This window comes from Chanodichthys erythropterus, chromosome 16 (genome assembly GCF_024489055.1).
Source record: "Chanodichthys erythropterus isolate Z2021 chromosome 16, ASM2448905v1, whole genome shotgun sequence".
In the NCBI taxonomy this organism is placed as follows: domain Eukaryota; kingdom Metazoa; phylum Chordata; class Actinopteri; order Cypriniformes; family Xenocyprididae; genus Chanodichthys; species Chanodichthys erythropterus.
The window spans coordinates 36,900,747-36,917,779 of NC_090236.1; the positions used below are offsets into that span (position 1 = coordinate 36,900,747).

Consider the following 17,033-nt stretch of genomic DNA (forward strand, 5'->3'; position numbering starts at 1 on the left):
TGTAATGAATACAACATATGTGCCCAAGACTTCCTTCTTTCATTTGGTATGACATGTATACCATTGTGATGTATGGTGCTCAGTAGATGTTAGACAGTGTGAAAAGTGTGACAACTTACCCCGCTCTCCCCTAATTAAAGCTGCTGTCCGTAACTTATTTTGTGTTCAGAATTTACAAAAATTATATAATGAGCGAGTACATCATGAATCCATTTATTTTCTAAACCGTGTTTTTGTCTTATCCTGAATCACTACATTACACCTATAATAAGTGTTTATATTTGGACTATTTTCGACTGGTTCGGGTTGTACCGCTGCGGAGTAGCACAGTAGCCTATCTGCGTGACTCGTCATAGACATAAAGTAGTTCCGGTACAATGTTCTTCCACAAGACGCATGCAGATCTGTTTATTAAACGCTATGGACGGCGATATGCCCGAAGACAGGATTTTATAGTTTGTTATTTTCCCAAACTAAAAAAACACCTTACAGACAGTGTCTATAATGATATGAACGGCTTTATGTGCACATACAAATCTTGTCAACAAATCAGCTCTGGTGTTCACAACACATATTTGTGCAGGGCATAAAACACACATTAGTTTGTTATTTGAAGTTCTGTTAGTCACACAATGTCAGATTTGCAATGAAATATAAGAGAGAAAGACACATGACAAATAATCATGAGAAATATTTTATTCATTAATCTGAAACAAAATTATTTATATTCATCATTTCATAATATTGTTTCATATGTAATGTGCATTCTGTGTGCATAGGACATCGTTAATCTAGCATTAGTATCACAGATTTGTATATTTCTTAATATTGTAAAAATGATTTTTGCTGCTTGTTCAGTACTTAATTAAAAAATGTTACACAAAGTTACACAATTTTGTTTTGACATTAATTGTGCCCAAACTACTTAAATAGCCTACACTCTAAAAAATGCTGGGTTAAAAACAACCCAAGTTGGGTTAAATATGGACAAACCCAGCAGGTTGGGTTAAAGGGCACCTATTTCACATGATGTAATATAGGTCTCTGGTCTGGACAAGTTTCAGCTTAAAATACCCCACAAATTTGCCCCTATTTGGGGGTGAGCAAAAACATGCCTTTTACTACATTACTATATTGCTGGCTAAAAAAAAAAAATCCAAAATTGGTTGAAAAAAAAAATGGCTGAGTGAAAACAACCCAATCCATATTTAACCCAGCATTTTTTAGAGTATATGTAAAATTCAATGGTTTCTGACCTCACAAATCGTCCAGTCTGTGAGCAAGAAATTCACATAATATTATATTATCATAATATTGACTGAGGTTTGAGAATGTCCTAAAATGGACACCGTACTCTGGTGACAACTTATTCATTGCAAATGTTTGCTATGCAAGCTACAGAAGCTATTATAAAAGTGAATAATCAAGTTCATATTACTCATTTTTTATAAGTTGTAATGTATTATGCCAGGTAGACTTTTTACTTGTTACCTCAATTTTTTGAGTAGCTTCTATAGGTTTGTTTTTACAGTGTAAATTCTGTCTCTATTTCACATATGATGGGATGTGGATTATCACAGTTGGCATCATCCCAAAGGCCAGATTGTGGGATAATACCACAATCTTGTAGTCCCTTATAATCATCAGGCTGACCATTAAGCCAGTTGGTAAAAGTCAATTGCTTTCCCTCAGTGTCCACAAACTGTCCCTCGGTTTCTCTATCTGTGATTCTAATAAATGGCCTCTTACTACTTAAACCACTGGATACTGATAATTTCAGTAGCGCCTGGTTTTCTAAAGTAGTTGTTGGCAAAACCATTGCTCCTCCAAAGTCCTTGCAGTACTGCATCCCATTATCAAACGTAAGCTCAATACCATCAGTGACATAGTATTTCTGTCCAACTTTTCTGAATGTATTAAAACTCGCAGCTTTTTCAAGCATAGCAATCTTGGTGTTAAGATGCTGGATCTCAGATTTCAGGGATTCAGACGTACTTTCACTTCCAGGCAAGCCTGAAAACAGAATAATTACACTTAGAAAATATAGCTGCTAGCAGCAATTAATGAGGTTCAAGCGTATTAAGATCTTTATGCCATCCATGGTGTTAGGGTCTAGGTCGACATAAAAGCATTTAGGATTTATAGGCTTTTAGGTATATAATATGGAGATGACCATTTTCTTAATGATCCTGTTATGGCTATTCAAATGGTAAAGTTCAACAGTTTTTGATATTTATTGACCTAAAAAATCTAGAGAATTATAGAGGTTTACAGTGGTTTTGAGGTTGAGTGAAATACCTAGGACCTTAAGGCAAAGTTATAGAGAATGAGATTCAACCTATGATATAGCACCACCTGGTGGCTGATTTCTTTCATACTTCACACAGACCGCTAGAGTCAAGAGTCAAACAGGCCCACCAAGTTTCGTTTTGATCGGCCTCCGGTAACCTGGTCAAACAGGTTCTTAAATTTCATAGGCCAATGGCAGCCATGTTTTTTGAGAGACGCGAAGGTCCTCATAGACATTCATGGCACCTTCGACCAAGACACCGCATGCCAATTTTTAACTCAATTGGACTAACAGTTGCATAGTTATATAGCCATTTTTGTGTTTTTTTCTTGTTATAGCGCTACCAAGTGGACAACTGCTTTACCATCATGACAACTCGGACAAGGACAGTGCATGCCAATTTTCAAGTCAATCAGATAAACTGTTGTGTAGATGTAGTGGTTTACATGTTTTTTTTTTCTATTACAGTGCCACCAAGTGGCCAAACACTACATTTTTTTTATTTTGACCCCAGGCTGACTTTGTACACGCGTGTACCAGGTTTGGTGAAAAAATCTCATTGCGATCAAGAGATACAACCATTTTAGTAAAAGGCAACTGCTACTTCAAATGTTTCGGCGTTCTGTTGCGAACCTGACTCGCCAGTCGAAATTCTTTTGATAACTTTTTGCCATGAGTGTTTCTAGATTATGCATGTCAAGTTTTGAACATAGCACAAATGGCCTATGAGGAGTTCGTAAAAGTGTTTTTTGAGATACATGAATGTTGTGATAAATCATCAAGGCAACTCAGACAAAGTCAATCGGACTAAAAGTTGCAGTTGCAGTTGCTGTTTTATAATTTTTTTTCATATTATAGCACCACCAAGTGGTGAATCACTGCAGATATTTTTTGTGTGGCCACAAAATAAGCTTGTAAATAAATATTACAAGTTTGGTGAAAATATCTCATTCTGTTAAAGAGTTACAGCCATTTTAGTGAACGTTGCCTTGCCTACTTTGAACATTTTGGCATCCCTTAGCAAGTGTGCCATGAGGGTCTCTAGATGATGCATGTCAAGTTTCAAGTGAATAGGACAAACTGCCTATGAGGAGTTCGAAAAAGTAGATTTTTTTGGAAAATTCAAAACGGCAGAAAATTTTTAATGGCGGAAATAAGATATAGATTTTGTTGGTCTTGGGCCAAGGAATCCAATAGTATAAGACACTCAAGTCTACGACAAACAGTTTGGGAGTTATGAGCAGTTTTGCATTTTTGATCACTAGTAGCGGGCAAGACTACTACCATCTACCAGTTTCATGTCTTTAGGCCTTACGGTTTGGTCTGCATGATCAGTTTTAAGGCAGAATAATAATAATACTAAAAATCTTAATTACATTAGGGTTTCAGAGCTACGTGCTTGAACCCCTAATTAGGTAAAGGGGTGAAATCTCCTGGGGTGTTAAAAAATAAATTATTTACAGGACAAAAAATACTTTTCTGAGGTATAAAAATCAACATTTCCACACTCACTGAAGCTCTACAGTAATTTAAACATGAGGAGTTTTTAAATATCTAAATGATTTATGTTTAATACCTGGTGGTCCCCTTTCACCCTTAGCTCCAGCTGGGCCAGACGGTCCTGCTTTACCCGGCGTTCCCAGCACATTCACTCCTGAGACAGTAAAGTGGGTGTGAAAACATAACCACATCTCTCTTTCACTGACCCACTCATTCATTTTCTCTCTCACACACACAAACCTGGCTCTCCCTTCTCTCCTTTGGGTCCAATTGCTCCATCTTTACCATCTCTCCCATCTCTACCAGGCAGACCGTTGTGTCCAGGAGTCCCGGGAACGCCACCATATGCAGGACAGTTCAGGTTCTGAGGTTCAGCTCCATCCAACAGAACAAACTGAAGGAGCAGAAGAGCCCCGAGGAACAGCTTTAGTAGCGCCATCTGGTGGTACACAATGGGAAAACATCAGACAACTTTTCCTCAACTGTAAATGACATTTGATTAGTTTTGCCTGTAGTGTCTTGCCTTAAACTTACAGAAATAAAACAAAAACAAAACAAAAGCTCTAAGTAGTTTTAATAGCATATTCTTTACAATTTGTTTTGTAGTAACTCATCAAATATGTTAGACAATGTGTCACTAATACAGGCGTATATTATTATACATCGATCAGACATAACATTGTGACCACTGACACTGAAGTGAATAACACTGATCATCTCTTCATCATGTTAGTGTGTGGGATATATTAGGCAGCAAGTGAACGTTTCGTCCTCAAAGTTGATGTTTTAGAAGCAGGCAAAATGGGCAAGCGTAAGGATTTCAGCGAGTTTGACAAGGGCCAAATTGTGATGGCTAGATGACTGGGCAGAGCATCTCCAAAACTGCAGCTCTTGTGGGGTGTTCCCGGTCTACAGTGGTCAGTATCTATAAAAAGTGCTCCAAGGGAGGAACCGGCGACAGGGTCATTGTCAACCAAGACTCATTGATGCTCGTGTGGTCTGATCCAACAGAGGAGCTACTGTAGCTCAAACTGCTCAAGAAGTTAATGCTGGTTCTGATAGAAAGGTGTCAGAATACACAGTGCATCAGTTTGTTGCGTATGGAGCTGCATAGCTGCAGACCAGTCAGGGTGCCCATGCTGACCCCTGTCCACCTCCGAAAGAGCCAACAGTGAGCATCAGAACTGGACCATGGAGCAATGGAAGAAGGTGGCCTGGTCTGATGAACCACGTTTTCTTTTACATCACGTGGATGTCCGGGCACGTGTGCATCTCTTACCTGGGGAACACATGGCACCAGGATGCACTATGGGAAGAAGGCAAGTGTGATGCTTTGGGCAATGTTCTGCTGGGAAACCTTGGGTCCTGCCATCCATGTGGATGTTACTTTGACACGTACCACCTACCTAAGCATTGCTGCAGAAACATGTACACCCTTTAATGGAAACGGTATTCCCTGGTGGCTGTGGCCTCTTTCAGCAGGATAATGCTCCTGACACAAAGCAAAAATGGTTCAGGAATGGTTTGAGGAGCACAACAACGAGTTTGAGGTGTTGACTTGGCCTCCAAATCCCCCAGATCTCAATCCAATCGAGCATCTGTGGGATGTACTGAACAAACAAGTCTGATCCATGGAGGCTCTGCCTCGCAACTTACAGGACTTAAAGGATCTGCTGCTGACATCTTGGTGCAGATACCACAGCACACCTTCAGGGGTCTAGTGGAGTCCATGCCTTGACAGGTCAGGGCTGTTTTGGCAGCAAAAGGTGGTCATAATGTTATGCCTAATCGGTGTATATCTTGTGTTATGTTTATTAGGATTGTGTTTGGGTCTTGGTATTGCTTTCCAAGTTTCTATCTATAGTTTAATAATTTTTTTTCTGAGATCTGAGGAAAATTAGTCTATATTTTATTTGTGTGGCATGATAAAGATACAAAATGTTGTTAATGAACATCAATGAATCACTTGTTGTATTATATCAAGGAAATGCAATTGCCTCCTTGTTTAGATTTTGGATATCTGTTGCTACACATTTGGCCAATGTATTAAAGGTGCCCTTGATTCAAAAATTGAATTTACCTTGGCATAGTTGAATAACAAGAGTTCAGTACATGGAAATGACATACAGTGAGTCTCAAACTCCATTGTTTCCTCCTTCTTATATAAATCTCATTGGTTTAAAAGACCTCCGAAGAACAGGCGAATCTCAACATAACACAGACTGTTACGTAACAGTCGGGATCATTAATATGTATGACCCCAATATTTGCATATGCCAGCTCATGTTCCCAACATTATGAAAGGCATTACACAAGGGCAGCCAGTATTAACGTCTGGATCTGTGCACAGCTGAATCATCAGACTAGGTAAGCAAGCAAGAACAATAGCGAAAAATGGCAGATGGAGCAATAATAACTGACATGATCCATGATATCATGATATTTTTAGTGATATTTGTAAATTGTCTTTCTAAATGTTTCGTTAGCATGTTGCTAATGTACTGTTAAATGTGGTTAAAGTTACCATCGTTTCTTACGGTATTCACGGAGACAAGAGCCGTCACTATTTTCATTTTTAAACATTTGCAGTCTGTATAATTCATAAACACAACTTCATTCTTTATAAATCTCTCCAACAGTGTGTAATGTTAGCCGTTAGCCACGGAGCACTATCAAACTCATTCAGAATCAAATGTAAACATCCAAATAAACACTGTACTTACGCGATTAGACATGCTGCATGACGAACACTTTGTAAAGATCCATTTTGAGGGTTATATTAGCTGTGTGAACTTTTTTTATGTTGTTTAAGGCAAGCGCGAGCTCCGTGGGCGGAGAGCACGAGCAATTAAAGGGCCACACACCCTGAATCGGCTCATTTATAATGATGCCCCAAAATAGGCAGTTAAAAAAATGAATTAAAAAAAATCTATGGGGTATTTTGAGCTGAAACTTCACAGACACATTCAGGGGACACATTACACTTATATTACGTCTTTAAAAAAAAAAAGTTATAGGGCACCTTTAAATATTAGGCATTGCTTACAATACAATACAATAAAAAAATAGATATGTTATGTTGGGATTCATTTTGAAGCGGAAGAAACGAGCCAAGATAAGAGAGTTAGTTCCTGGCACAGCTCAGAACACAGCGCTCACGGGAGTGTCAAGGGAGTATAAGAATTTTACCAAACATCCCAGCAACAGACAATAAAAGTGTAAAAAGATCTTTAATGGAAAAAATAGATTTTTATGCCAAAATTAAAGATAAATAAACTGGACTTGCTGATTTCTGATTTAGAAAAAAAAAAAAAAAAGGGAGGAAAAACCTCTTAACCCAACCAGAAAATTCTAAAGAAAATACAGTAATATCTGTGGCAATAAAAAAACTCTAAGCTAGCTTGAATTAAAGAGAAGCAGTACTTAGAGAAACAGAACGTAATAATATACAAAAGATATATGACCAAATTTGACACCTAAGTGAGAGTTTGATGTTCAAAGTTTGATAGATAAAAACATACGTATTCCTAAATGAGGACAGACATATATAACAATAATATATGACAGAGTTAATCAAAAGTCAAATATGGAGGTTACAGACAACAAGGAAAAATATATTTTAATCATTAATTAAGTCGGTTACATAGTGGATTTTTAGATTGTCAGCCACTGGGGTTGCATGAGTGAGTCAGTGCTGGGTTGTACCAGGATGGGAATTCGTTGTGCCAAATAGATATGTGGATTATCCACTGTGATGACCCCTAACAGAAGCAGCCGGAAGAGACAGAGTTTTGAAAAATGTACAAACATAAAAGCATTAATTCAGTAGAAGAGACAGAGACTGCTTAAGGCTGACCACAAATTAGTAGTAGGATATTTAGGAAAACAAAGAAAAAGTTTAATATTGATTAACTGAAATTAATTTGAATAAAGTATGATGTAATTAAAGTTTTTTTTTTTTTTTTTTTTTTTTTAATTTTGCAGCTATTATTTATAATACAAGAATAATAAAAAGTTAGGATAGTTGACAAAGCAATTGTAGAATTATTAGAAAATTTCCTCTGATATAAATGGAATTTGATCCTTGCTAGAAAAACAAGGTGACTGAAGACGTTTAATGATATAATTATGAATAAGATAAAGAAAAGCTTCTAAAGTTAGAGATAACTAGTCAGAGAGATATTGAGATTAAATGATAAAATGAAAAGCAGATTGTCAACAAACATTGAACAGAAATTGTAGATACAGAGAGGTAGGTTAATAAATCCTGTAAAAATAAATAAATGCTAAATAAATAAATAAGATGCAAAAACGTGTTGGAAGTTATTAGAATAAACAGTATTTACTGTGATTCAGTTAAAAGTACAACCAGGGTTCAGTAAAGGTTAAACCACTGATAATGCCTAAAAACTGCTGAAAAGGTTTTGGAAGGACCCATGGAGGAAAAAAACAAGCCTTGTGTGTGTCTGCCAGGAATGTAGGATGAGTTATCCTGAAAGTAATAATGACCCAGAGACTAGGTGAGCACATGGATGCCGACTGCTTATGGTCCGGGTTACTGTGGAATAAAATGTGATGAATGTCTGTAAGACACACAGCTGGGTATTTCTGCATGGTTTTAAAGGTAATAGTGAACAGGAACACCACCTCAGAACCTCAAGTTCTTACCTGTGCCATGAGAAAAGAGCTGGCACAAGATTAACAGAACAGTAAATTATTCAAAGGTTCTGAGGTGGATGGAGTTGAATATTACTTGTCAAAAACAACGAAAGTAAATAAAGATCAAAAAGAGCATAAGGGAAGAATAATGCTGACATGTAGAAAAATCCAGCCAATATGAACCATTTTTTTTTTTTTTTTTTTGGATAAAGTAATAATTATTAATGGTTTAAATAACTATAAATGTAGCAGGAATTTGGTCTTTAGTTGATTTTACTGTACAATTGATTGTAGTGGACCAAAGCTTTTGGGAAGATAATAGCAATAGCAATAATAATATCTGTCATAAAGAACAGATATATATCTCTGTTGCATATGAACCTACGACACTGGAAAAATATAGCCAATGTGAGAAGGAAAATAAGAATGTTACTGTTGAAAAATCTACAAGTTTGAAATACAGAAAGTGGAAAAATATATTTAATTTTACATAAAGAAAGAATATTTTATTTGGCAGAAAATGCAAGTTATAAAAAATATTGTCACTGAAGAAAACATGAATGTTACCTAATGCATTGAAATTAAATGGTCCTTTAAAATAAGGAATACCAAACTGTTTTAAAACAGGTAACAGCAGACTTTATACTCCAAAGAGAAATTCTCAAATTATGTAAAATTTTGTGCTTTAATATTTGAAAATTATGGGATATTTATATTTGCATCAAATTGCATAATTAATTCAGCAATAGAAAATAGGTGAAGAAAAACCCTCAATGATATTAGTATTACAGACTAAAACGAGATGTTTTGAGGAGAATGTTCAGATACAAATATATAAGTAGAAGAAGGCACTAATTATAGAAGATTTACTATATTATCTAAGTGCCTTATAGAAGTCTTGAATAAGGTGATTATACTCTATAAGGTAAAAAGGGACTTTAGAAACCTTTAGAAACTTTTGAGGAAAAGTTTATATATTTGGTTAGAGCTGGAATAATTTTGGAAAAAGGAAAGAGAAAGTAAACACTACATTGGTCAGACAGGCCAAAGTTTAAGAAGAACATTTATAGCAATATAAATATACTGAATTGTGTAAGAATGTAATTTTAGAAAATCATAATAAAGTTAAGATTATGAAACTTATTTGGTGATACTGAAACTGAAGTTTTGAAAACTGTTAATTACTGTGAAGAATATGGAAGAATGTTCTAGGAACAGTGAATCACAAAAGTGGCTTGAACTTATCCAGTAAAGAAACATTTTGAATGGATCGCAATAACACATAATGCTATTTTATGTTTGTGCAACAATATCTTAACCCATGAAAAAACTTTTAGAAATTAGGTAATGATCATAAATAAGTATTTAAAGTTATTGTGCATTGTATAAATATAACAGTGAATTAAATTAATTACAGTTATTGTTAGTTATGTGTGTGTGCCTGTCCATGAGGAGGAAGCTAGCACTCAGAAGTGTGTGCAGTTCTATGTGTGTGCTCAAGGACACAGAGAACTGAAGGAGTTTACTGGAGTTCAAGGACATGAGAAGGCAGACAGCTCGCACCTGCGAGGCCTTGAGAAGGATCTGGGAAACTTTGGAAAAGTTACAACTTACGTCAATCAAGAAGATAACCTATGTCTGTAATAAACAACACGAGTATAAAAGACTGATGAGTTGATTTCCTCTTCGGATACGGATACGTCAGTACCCCCAGAGCTGACTACGCCTTTGATTCAAAGAGTCATTATTCTATTTTATACTTTAATGATGAAGTGTTATTTGCCTTTACATTTTATTACAAAAAGAAAAGTAACCAATTAAAAGAAATGTAATTGCTGCCTGCTGTAGCTTTAGTGTTTTAAGACCTTGAACAAGAACACACCACAGAGGAGTCTTCTGACCAAATTGTAAGTAATGCTTTAAAATGCTTATAATTTAGGCCAGACTCGACTTACTTTACCTAACCTGAGAATAATACAGAGTAAGGTTAATAAGATGTTAGGATCAAAAGACACACCGTAAAACACACAACAGCCTCTATGCAGTTCTGCTGAAGAACATATAAGAGAAACATTCATTAATAATTCCATTAGTCTCGTGAAAATATAGAGAAAAGGATTTGTATGGGGGATAAACTGGAAATATTTGCTTTTTTATTTGCAGACAGACACAAGTTCCCATACAAAGTCTTTTCATTAGCAACATTTTTGAGATATTGAGACAAAACATCAGTTTGTAATTCTTGGTTTAAATTCATTTAATGCACTGTTTTAAATATACAATGCACAGTAACTTTAAATACTTATTTATGATCATTACCTAACTTCTAAATGTTTCTACATGGGTAAAGGCATTATTGCACTAACACATAGCATTATGTGTTCAAGGAAAATATATCATCCAGAGGCGCATCTGGTACTCACAAACAAAATATGCGTTGTTTTTTTTAAGATGTTGCCCTGTCTTATAATAAAGGCTTTTTACCCTTCGAATTATGCGAGTACCTGGACATGGATTTTCTTGCTTCACAACACGATCCACCTACCATTTTAGCATTATGTGTTATTGCCATCCATTCAAAATGTTTCTTTACTGGATAAGTTCAAGCCACTTTTGTGATTCACTGTTCCTGTTTTTTATTTCTTTCATTAATTTACTGCAGTGGTTCTCAGCTAAAATAACATTCAGGTACTTACCAGTTTAATGGAGGAGTCCAGATGACAGCCAGCGTCTGTTGCCAAACAAGTCCGCAAGACTAAAATCACACAACTGACTGAAGAGAGGAAGGTCTTCTTGCTTTAAATCTGAGGGGTTTGTTGTTGTCAATCTCATATTAGGAAAAACTGATATGCTGCGCATGTGCAATGTGCTTTTAGGCCCTCCCAACCTCTCATATGTGGACATCCTGTTGTACTATTCCTTCAAAATTATATGTTAAATGATTGAATTTTAAGGGATAGTTCTAGTTCACCCAAAAATGAAAATGATCCCATGATTTACTCACCCTCAAGCCATCCTAGGTGTATATGACTTTCTTTCAATCAAACACAATCAAAAAATATCCTGGCTCTTCCAAGCTTAATAATGAATGGCACTCCTCCTGATTTTGAAGTCCAAAAAAGTTCATCCATCCGTCATAAAAGCAATCCACACAACTAATAACTGTTAATAAAGGCCTTCTGAAGCAAAGCGATGGGTTTATTTACAAATTTACATAAACTATAAAAACTGGCTTCTGGTAACGGCCGTACATCTGGCAGAAGTTGTTAATAGCATATTACTATCACAGATTTGTAAATTTATTAATACTGTAAAAATGATTTTTTTGCTGCTTGTTCAGTTCAGTTATACAAAGTAACACAATTTGTTTCTAATTAATTGTGCCCAATCTACTTAAAAATGTTAAATTCAATCGTTTCTGACCTCACAAATCACCCAGGCGAGCTTCAAAACTAAGAAATTCACCAAAACACGATTGAAATTGCCTCTCACTGCAGAACACACAAGATCCAGGGGGTGGAGACAGGTAGGTTTAGGGATATGTAAAGTGGGAGGAGTTGGATCCAGATTCAGGGGGTGGAGACAGGTAGGTTTAGATCCAGGGGGTGGAGATGGGTATGTTTAGATCCAGGGGGCGGAGACGGGGGATATGTAAAGTGGGAGGATCTGGATCCAGATCCAGGAGGCGGAGACAGGTAGGTTTAGGGATATGTAAAGTGGGAGGAGTTGGATCCAGATCCAGGGGGCGGAGACAAGTAGGTTTCGATCCAGGGGGTGGAGACTGTTTGGTTTAGATCCAGGGGGTGGAGACTGGTAGGTTTAGGGATATGTAAAGTGGGAGGAGTTGGATCCAGATCCAGGGGGTGGAGACTGTTTGGTTTAGATCCAGGAGGCGGAGACTGGTATGTTTAGGGATATGTAAAGTGGGAGGAGTTGGATCCAGATCCAGGGGGTGGAGACTGGTAGGTTTAGGGATATGTAAAGTGGGAGGAGTTGGATCCAGATCCAGGGGGTGGAGACAGGTAGGTTTAGATCCAGGGGGTGGAGACTGGTAGGTTTAGGGATATGTAAAGTGGGAGGACCTGGATCCAGATCCAGGAGGCGGAGACAGGTAGGTTTAGGGATATGTAAAGTGGGAGGAGTTGGATCCAGATCCAGGGGGCGGAGACAAGTAGGTTTCGATCCAGGGGGTGGAGACTGTTTGGTTTAGATCCAGGGGGTGGAGACTGGTAGGTTTAGGGATATGTAAAGTGGGAGGAGTTGGATCCAGATCCAGGGGGTGGAGACTGTTTGGTTTAGATCCAGGAGGCGGAGACTGGTATGTTTAGGGATATGTAAAGTGGGAGGAGTTGGATCCAGATCCAGGGGGTGGAGACTGGTAGGTTTAGGGATATGTAAAGTGGGAGGAGTTGGATCCAGATCCAGGGGGTGGAGACAGGTAGGTTTAGATCCAGGGGGTGGAGACTGGTAGGTTTAGGGATATGTAAAGTGGGAGGACCTGGATCCAGATCCAGGAGGCGGAGACAGGTAGGTTTAGGGATATGTAAAGTGGGAGGAGTTGGATCCAGATCCAGGGGGCGGAGACAAGTAGGTTTCGATCCAGGGGGTGGAGACTGTTTGGTTTAGATCCAGGGGGTGGAGACTGGTAGGTTTAGGGATATGTAAAGTGGGAGGAGTTGGATCCAGATCCAGGGGGTGGAGACTGTTTGGTTTAGATCCAGGAGGCGGAGACTGGTATGTTTAGGGATATGTAAAGTGGGAGGAGTTGGATCCAGATCCAGGGGGTGGAGACTGGTAGGTTTAGGGATATGTAAAGTGGGAGGAGTTGGATCCAGATCCAGGGGGTGGAGACAGGTAGGTTTAGATCCAGGGGGTGGAGACTGGTAGGTTTAGGGATATGTAAAGTGGGAGGACCTGGATCCAGATCCAGGAGGCGGAGACAGGTAGGTTTAGGGATATGTAAAGTGGGAGGAGTTGGATCCAGATGCAGGGGGCGGAGACAGGTAGGTTTCGATCCAGGGGGTGGAGACTGTTAGGTTTAGATCCAGGGGGTGGAGACTGTTTGGTTTAGATCCAGGGGGTGGAGACTGGTAGGTTTAGGGATATGTAAAGTGGGAGGAGTTGGATCCAGATCCAGGGGGTGGAGACTGTTTGGTTTAGATCCAGGAGGCGGAGACTGGTATGTTTAGGGATATGTAAAGTGGGAGGAGTTGGATCCAGATCCAGGGGGTGGAGACTGGTAGGTTTAGGGATATGTAAAGTGGGAGGAGTTGGATCCAGATCCAGGGGGTGGAGACAGGTAGGTTTAGATCCAGGGGGTGGAGACTGGTAGGTTTAGGGATATGTAAAGTGGGAGGACCTGGATCCAGATCCAGGAGGCGGAGACAGGTAGGTTTAGGGATATGTAAAGTGGGAGGAGTTGGATCCAGATGCAGGGGGCGGAGACAGGTAGGTTTCGATCCAGGGGGTGGAGACTGTTAGGTTTAGATCCAGGGGGTGGAGACTGGTAGGTTTAGGGATATGTAAAGTGGGAGGAGTTGGATCCAGATCCAGGGGGTGGAGACTGGTAGGTTTAGGGATATGTAAAGTGGGAGGAGCTGGATCCAGACCCCGCCCCCTGGATATTGTGTTCTGCATGCAAGCGCATCCAGTATTGTTTGTATACAAGAAATACGTCTATGTAGCAGTTGATCACGTGATGCACTTAACATTCTAATCACACCGATGTGATCATATGCTTCAAAGGGTTAATTATCAAACGTAAATATATATATATATATATATATATATATTTTTTTTTTAGAAGCTGCATTCAAATAAATCTGGATCAAAAATCCGAGGGGGCCTGACACCTCTGGTGACGAGTATTGACTCATTCATTGCAAATGTTTGCTATGCAAGCTACAGAAGCTATTAAAAAAGTATTAACAAATGTCAAGTAGACTTTTTACCCAACATCTTTTAGTGTGTCATAGCTGTTCAGTATATGTAGTTTTTATTCAAAACATGGGATGAAATCTACCCAAACATACTGAGTGCAAATTGTTACCTCAGTTTTATTGAGTAGATTCTATAGGTTTGATTTTACAGTGTAAATTCTAACTTATTATTATTTCACATATGGTGGGATATTGACCATTACAACCGACATCATCCCAAAGGCCAGAGTCCATGATAGTACCACAGTCTTGTGCTCCCTTATAATCATCAGGCTGACCAGGATGCCAGTTGGTAAAAGTCAATTGTTTTCCCTCAGTGTCCACAAACTGTCCCTCGGTTTCTCTATCTGTGGCTCTAATTAATGGCTTCTTACCCCTTAAACCACTGGATAATAATACTTTCAATAGCGCCTGGTTTTCTAAGGCAGTTGTTGGCAACACTATTGCTCCTCCAAAGTCCTTGCAGTACTGCATCCCATTATCAAACGTAAGCTCAATACCATCAGTGACATAGTATTTCTGTCCAACTTTTCTGAATGTATTAAAACTCGCAGCTTTCTCAAGCATAGCAATCTTGGCGTTAAGATGCTGAATCTCAGATTTCAGGGATTCGGCTGTACTTTCACTTCCAGACAAGCCTGAAAACAGAATAATTAAACTTAGAAACTAGGTACAGGGCTGAAATCTCCTTGGGTGTTAAATATAAGTTATTTACAGGACTAAAAAGACACTCACTGAAGCTCTACAGTAATTTCAATATGAGGTTCAATATTTGAAATATCTAAATGACTTATGTTTAATACCTGGTGGTCCCCTTTCACCCTTAGCTCCAGCTGGGCCAGACGGTCCTGCTTTTCCCGGCGTTCCCTGCACATTCACTCCTGAGACAGTAAAGTGGGTGTGAAAACATAACCACATATCTCTTTCACTGACCCACTCATTCATTTTCTCTCTCACACACACAAACCTGGCTCTCCCCTCTCTCCTTTGGGTCCAATTGCTCCGTCTTTACCATCTCTCCCATCTCTGCCAGGCAGACCGTTGTGTCCAGGAGTCCCGGGAACGCCACCATATGCAGGACAGTTCAGGTTCTGAGGTTCAGCTCCATCCAACAGAACAAACTGAAGGAGCAGAAGAGCCCCGAGGAACAGCTTTAGTAGCGCCATCTGGTGGTACACAATGGGAAAACATCAGACAACTTTTCCTCAACTGTAAATGACATTTGTTTAGTTTTTCCTGCAGTGTCTTGCCTTAAACTTACAGAAATAAAACAAAAACAAAAGCTCTAAGTAGTTTTAATAGCATATTCTTTACAATTTGCTTTGTAATAACTCATCAAATATATTAGACAATGTGTCACTAATACAGGCGTATATTATCATATATCTTCTGTTATGTGTATTAGGATTGTATTTGGGTCTTGGTATTACTTTCCAGGTTTTCTATCTATTGTTTAATAATTTTTCTGAGTTCTGAGGAAAATTAGTCTATATTTAATTGTGTGACATAATAAAGATACAAAATGTTGTTTATAAACATCGATGAACCACAACAGCCTCTATGCAGTTATGCTGAACAGCTGCATATAAGAAAAACATAAGAAAAACTTTCATTGGTCTCCTGAGAATATAGAGGAAAGGATTTGTATGGGGTAAACAGGAAATATTTCCTTAGGAGGACAGGCACAAGTTCCCATACAAAGTCTTTTCATTAGCAAAATTTTTGAGATTTTGAGACAAAATCAGTTTGTAATTCTGGGTTTAATTAATTTAATTCACTGTTATAATTATACAATGCACAATAACTTTAAATAATTATTTATGATCATTACCTAATTTCTAAAACTGTTTTCATAGGTTAAGATATTGCACAAACATTAAAATAGCATTATGTGTTATTGCCATCCATTCAAAATGTTTCTTTACTGGATAAATTCAAGCCACTTTTGTGATTCACTGATCCTGTTTTTTATTTCTTTCATTAATTTACTGCAGTGGTTCTCAGCTAAAATAACATTCAGGTACTTACCAGTTTAATGGAGGAGTCCAGATGACAGCCAGCGTCTGTTGCCAAACAAGTCCGCAAGACTAAAATCACACAACTGATTGAAGAGAGGAAGGTCTTCTTGCTTTAAATCTGAGGGGTTTGTTGTTGTCAATCTCATATTATGAAAAACTGATATGCTGCGCATGTGCAATGTGCTTTTAGGCCCTCCCAACCTCTCATATGTGGACACCCTGTTGTACTATTCCTTCAAAATTATATACTAAATGAATGAATTTAAAGGAATAGTTCACCCAAAAACGAAAATTATCCCATGATTTACTCACCCTCAAGCCATCCTAGGTATATACGAATTTCTTTCAATCAAACACAATCAGAGCTATATTAAAAAAATATTCTGGCTCTTCCAAGCTTAATAATGGTTGTGAATGGCGCTCTTGATTTTGAAGCCCAAAAAAGTACATAAATCAATCATGAAAATAATCCACACAGCTAATTCCTTCTGAAGTAAAGCTATGGGTTTTTGTGAGAAAATTATCTATATTTAAAACTTTATAAAACTATAATATCTGACTTCCAGCATTGGCCGTATGTGAGTCTAGTTCAGGCAGAAGAGTGAACTTTGACCCGACACATGACGT

General features: G+C 38.1%; 2 protein-coding genes and 1 long non-coding RNA gene across 5 annotated transcripts; 1 reads left to right on the forward strand and 2 right to left on the reverse strand.

Annotated features, from left to right (window-relative positions):
* Window positions 1-765: 765 nt before the first annotated feature.
* Window positions 766-11,271, reverse strand: LOC137002806 (mannose-binding protein C-like). Of its 2 annotated transcripts, XM_067362706.1 has the most exons (4): window positions 11,146-11,271; window positions 4,031-4,229; window positions 3,867-3,944; window positions 766-2,013 (listed from the first exon to the last, which is right to left on the reverse strand). In XM_067362706.1, exons 2-4 carry the CDS (start codon window positions 4,227-4,229, stop codon window positions 1,526-1,528), a joined length of 765 nt encoding a protein of 254 aa, XP_067218807.1. In that variant the 5' UTR covers window positions 11,146-11,271; the 3' UTR covers window positions 766-1,525. The 2 variants fall into 2 exon arrangements, with proteins under 2 accessions (XP_067218807.1, XP_067218808.1); XM_067362707.1 differs by lacking the exon at window positions 3,867-3,944.
* Window positions 9,986-15,270, forward strand: LOC137002810 (uncharacterized). The gene is made up of 3 exons (XR_010891915.1): window positions 9,986-10,356; window positions 11,112-11,260; window positions 15,216-15,270. It is a non-coding gene; the product is annotated as an uncharacterized lncRNA (long non-coding RNA).
* LOC137002808 (mannose-binding protein A-like) lies at window positions 11,267-16,743 on the reverse strand. 2 transcript variants are annotated; one of them, XM_067362709.1, is made up of 4 exons: window positions 16,417-16,743; window positions 15,356-15,554; window positions 15,192-15,269; window positions 11,267-15,026 (listed from the first exon to the last, which is right to left on the reverse strand). In XM_067362709.1, exons 2-4 carry the CDS (start codon window positions 15,552-15,554, stop codon window positions 14,548-14,550), a joined length of 756 nt encoding a protein of 251 aa, XP_067218810.1. In that variant the 5' UTR covers window positions 16,417-16,743; the 3' UTR covers window positions 11,267-14,547. The 2 variants fall into 2 exon arrangements, with proteins under 2 accessions (XP_067218810.1, XP_067218809.1); XM_067362708.1 differs by lacking the exon at window positions 16,417-16,743 and having other exon boundaries at window positions 15,356-16,384.
* Window positions 16,744-17,033: the final 290 nt, after the last annotated feature.

Coding starts and splice junctions, on each gene's coding strand:
- LOC137002806 (XM_067362706.1), bottom strand. CDS start 4,229: ATGGCGCTACTAAAGCTGTTCCTCGGGGCTCTTCTGCTCCTTCAGTTT. Junction 3,945..4,030: donor AGGAGAGAAGGGAGAGCCAG/GTTTGTGTGTGT, acceptor TTACTGTCTCAG/GAGTGAATGTGCTGGGAACG. Junction 2,014..3,866: donor GGGTGAAAGGGGACCACCAG/GTATTAAACATA, acceptor TTCTGTTTTCAG/GCTTGCCTGGAAGTGAAAGT.
- LOC137002808 (XM_067362709.1), bottom strand. CDS start 15,554: ATGGCGCTACTAAAGCTGTTCCTCGGGGCTCTTCTGCTCCTTCAGTTT. Junction 15,270..15,355: donor AGGAGAGAGGGGAGAGCCAG/GTTTGTGTGTGT, acceptor TTACTGTCTCAG/GAGTGAATGTGCAGGGAACG. Junction 15,027..15,191: donor GGGTGAAAGGGGACCACCAG/GTATTAAACATA, acceptor TTCTGTTTTCAG/GCTTGTCTGGAAGTGAAAGT.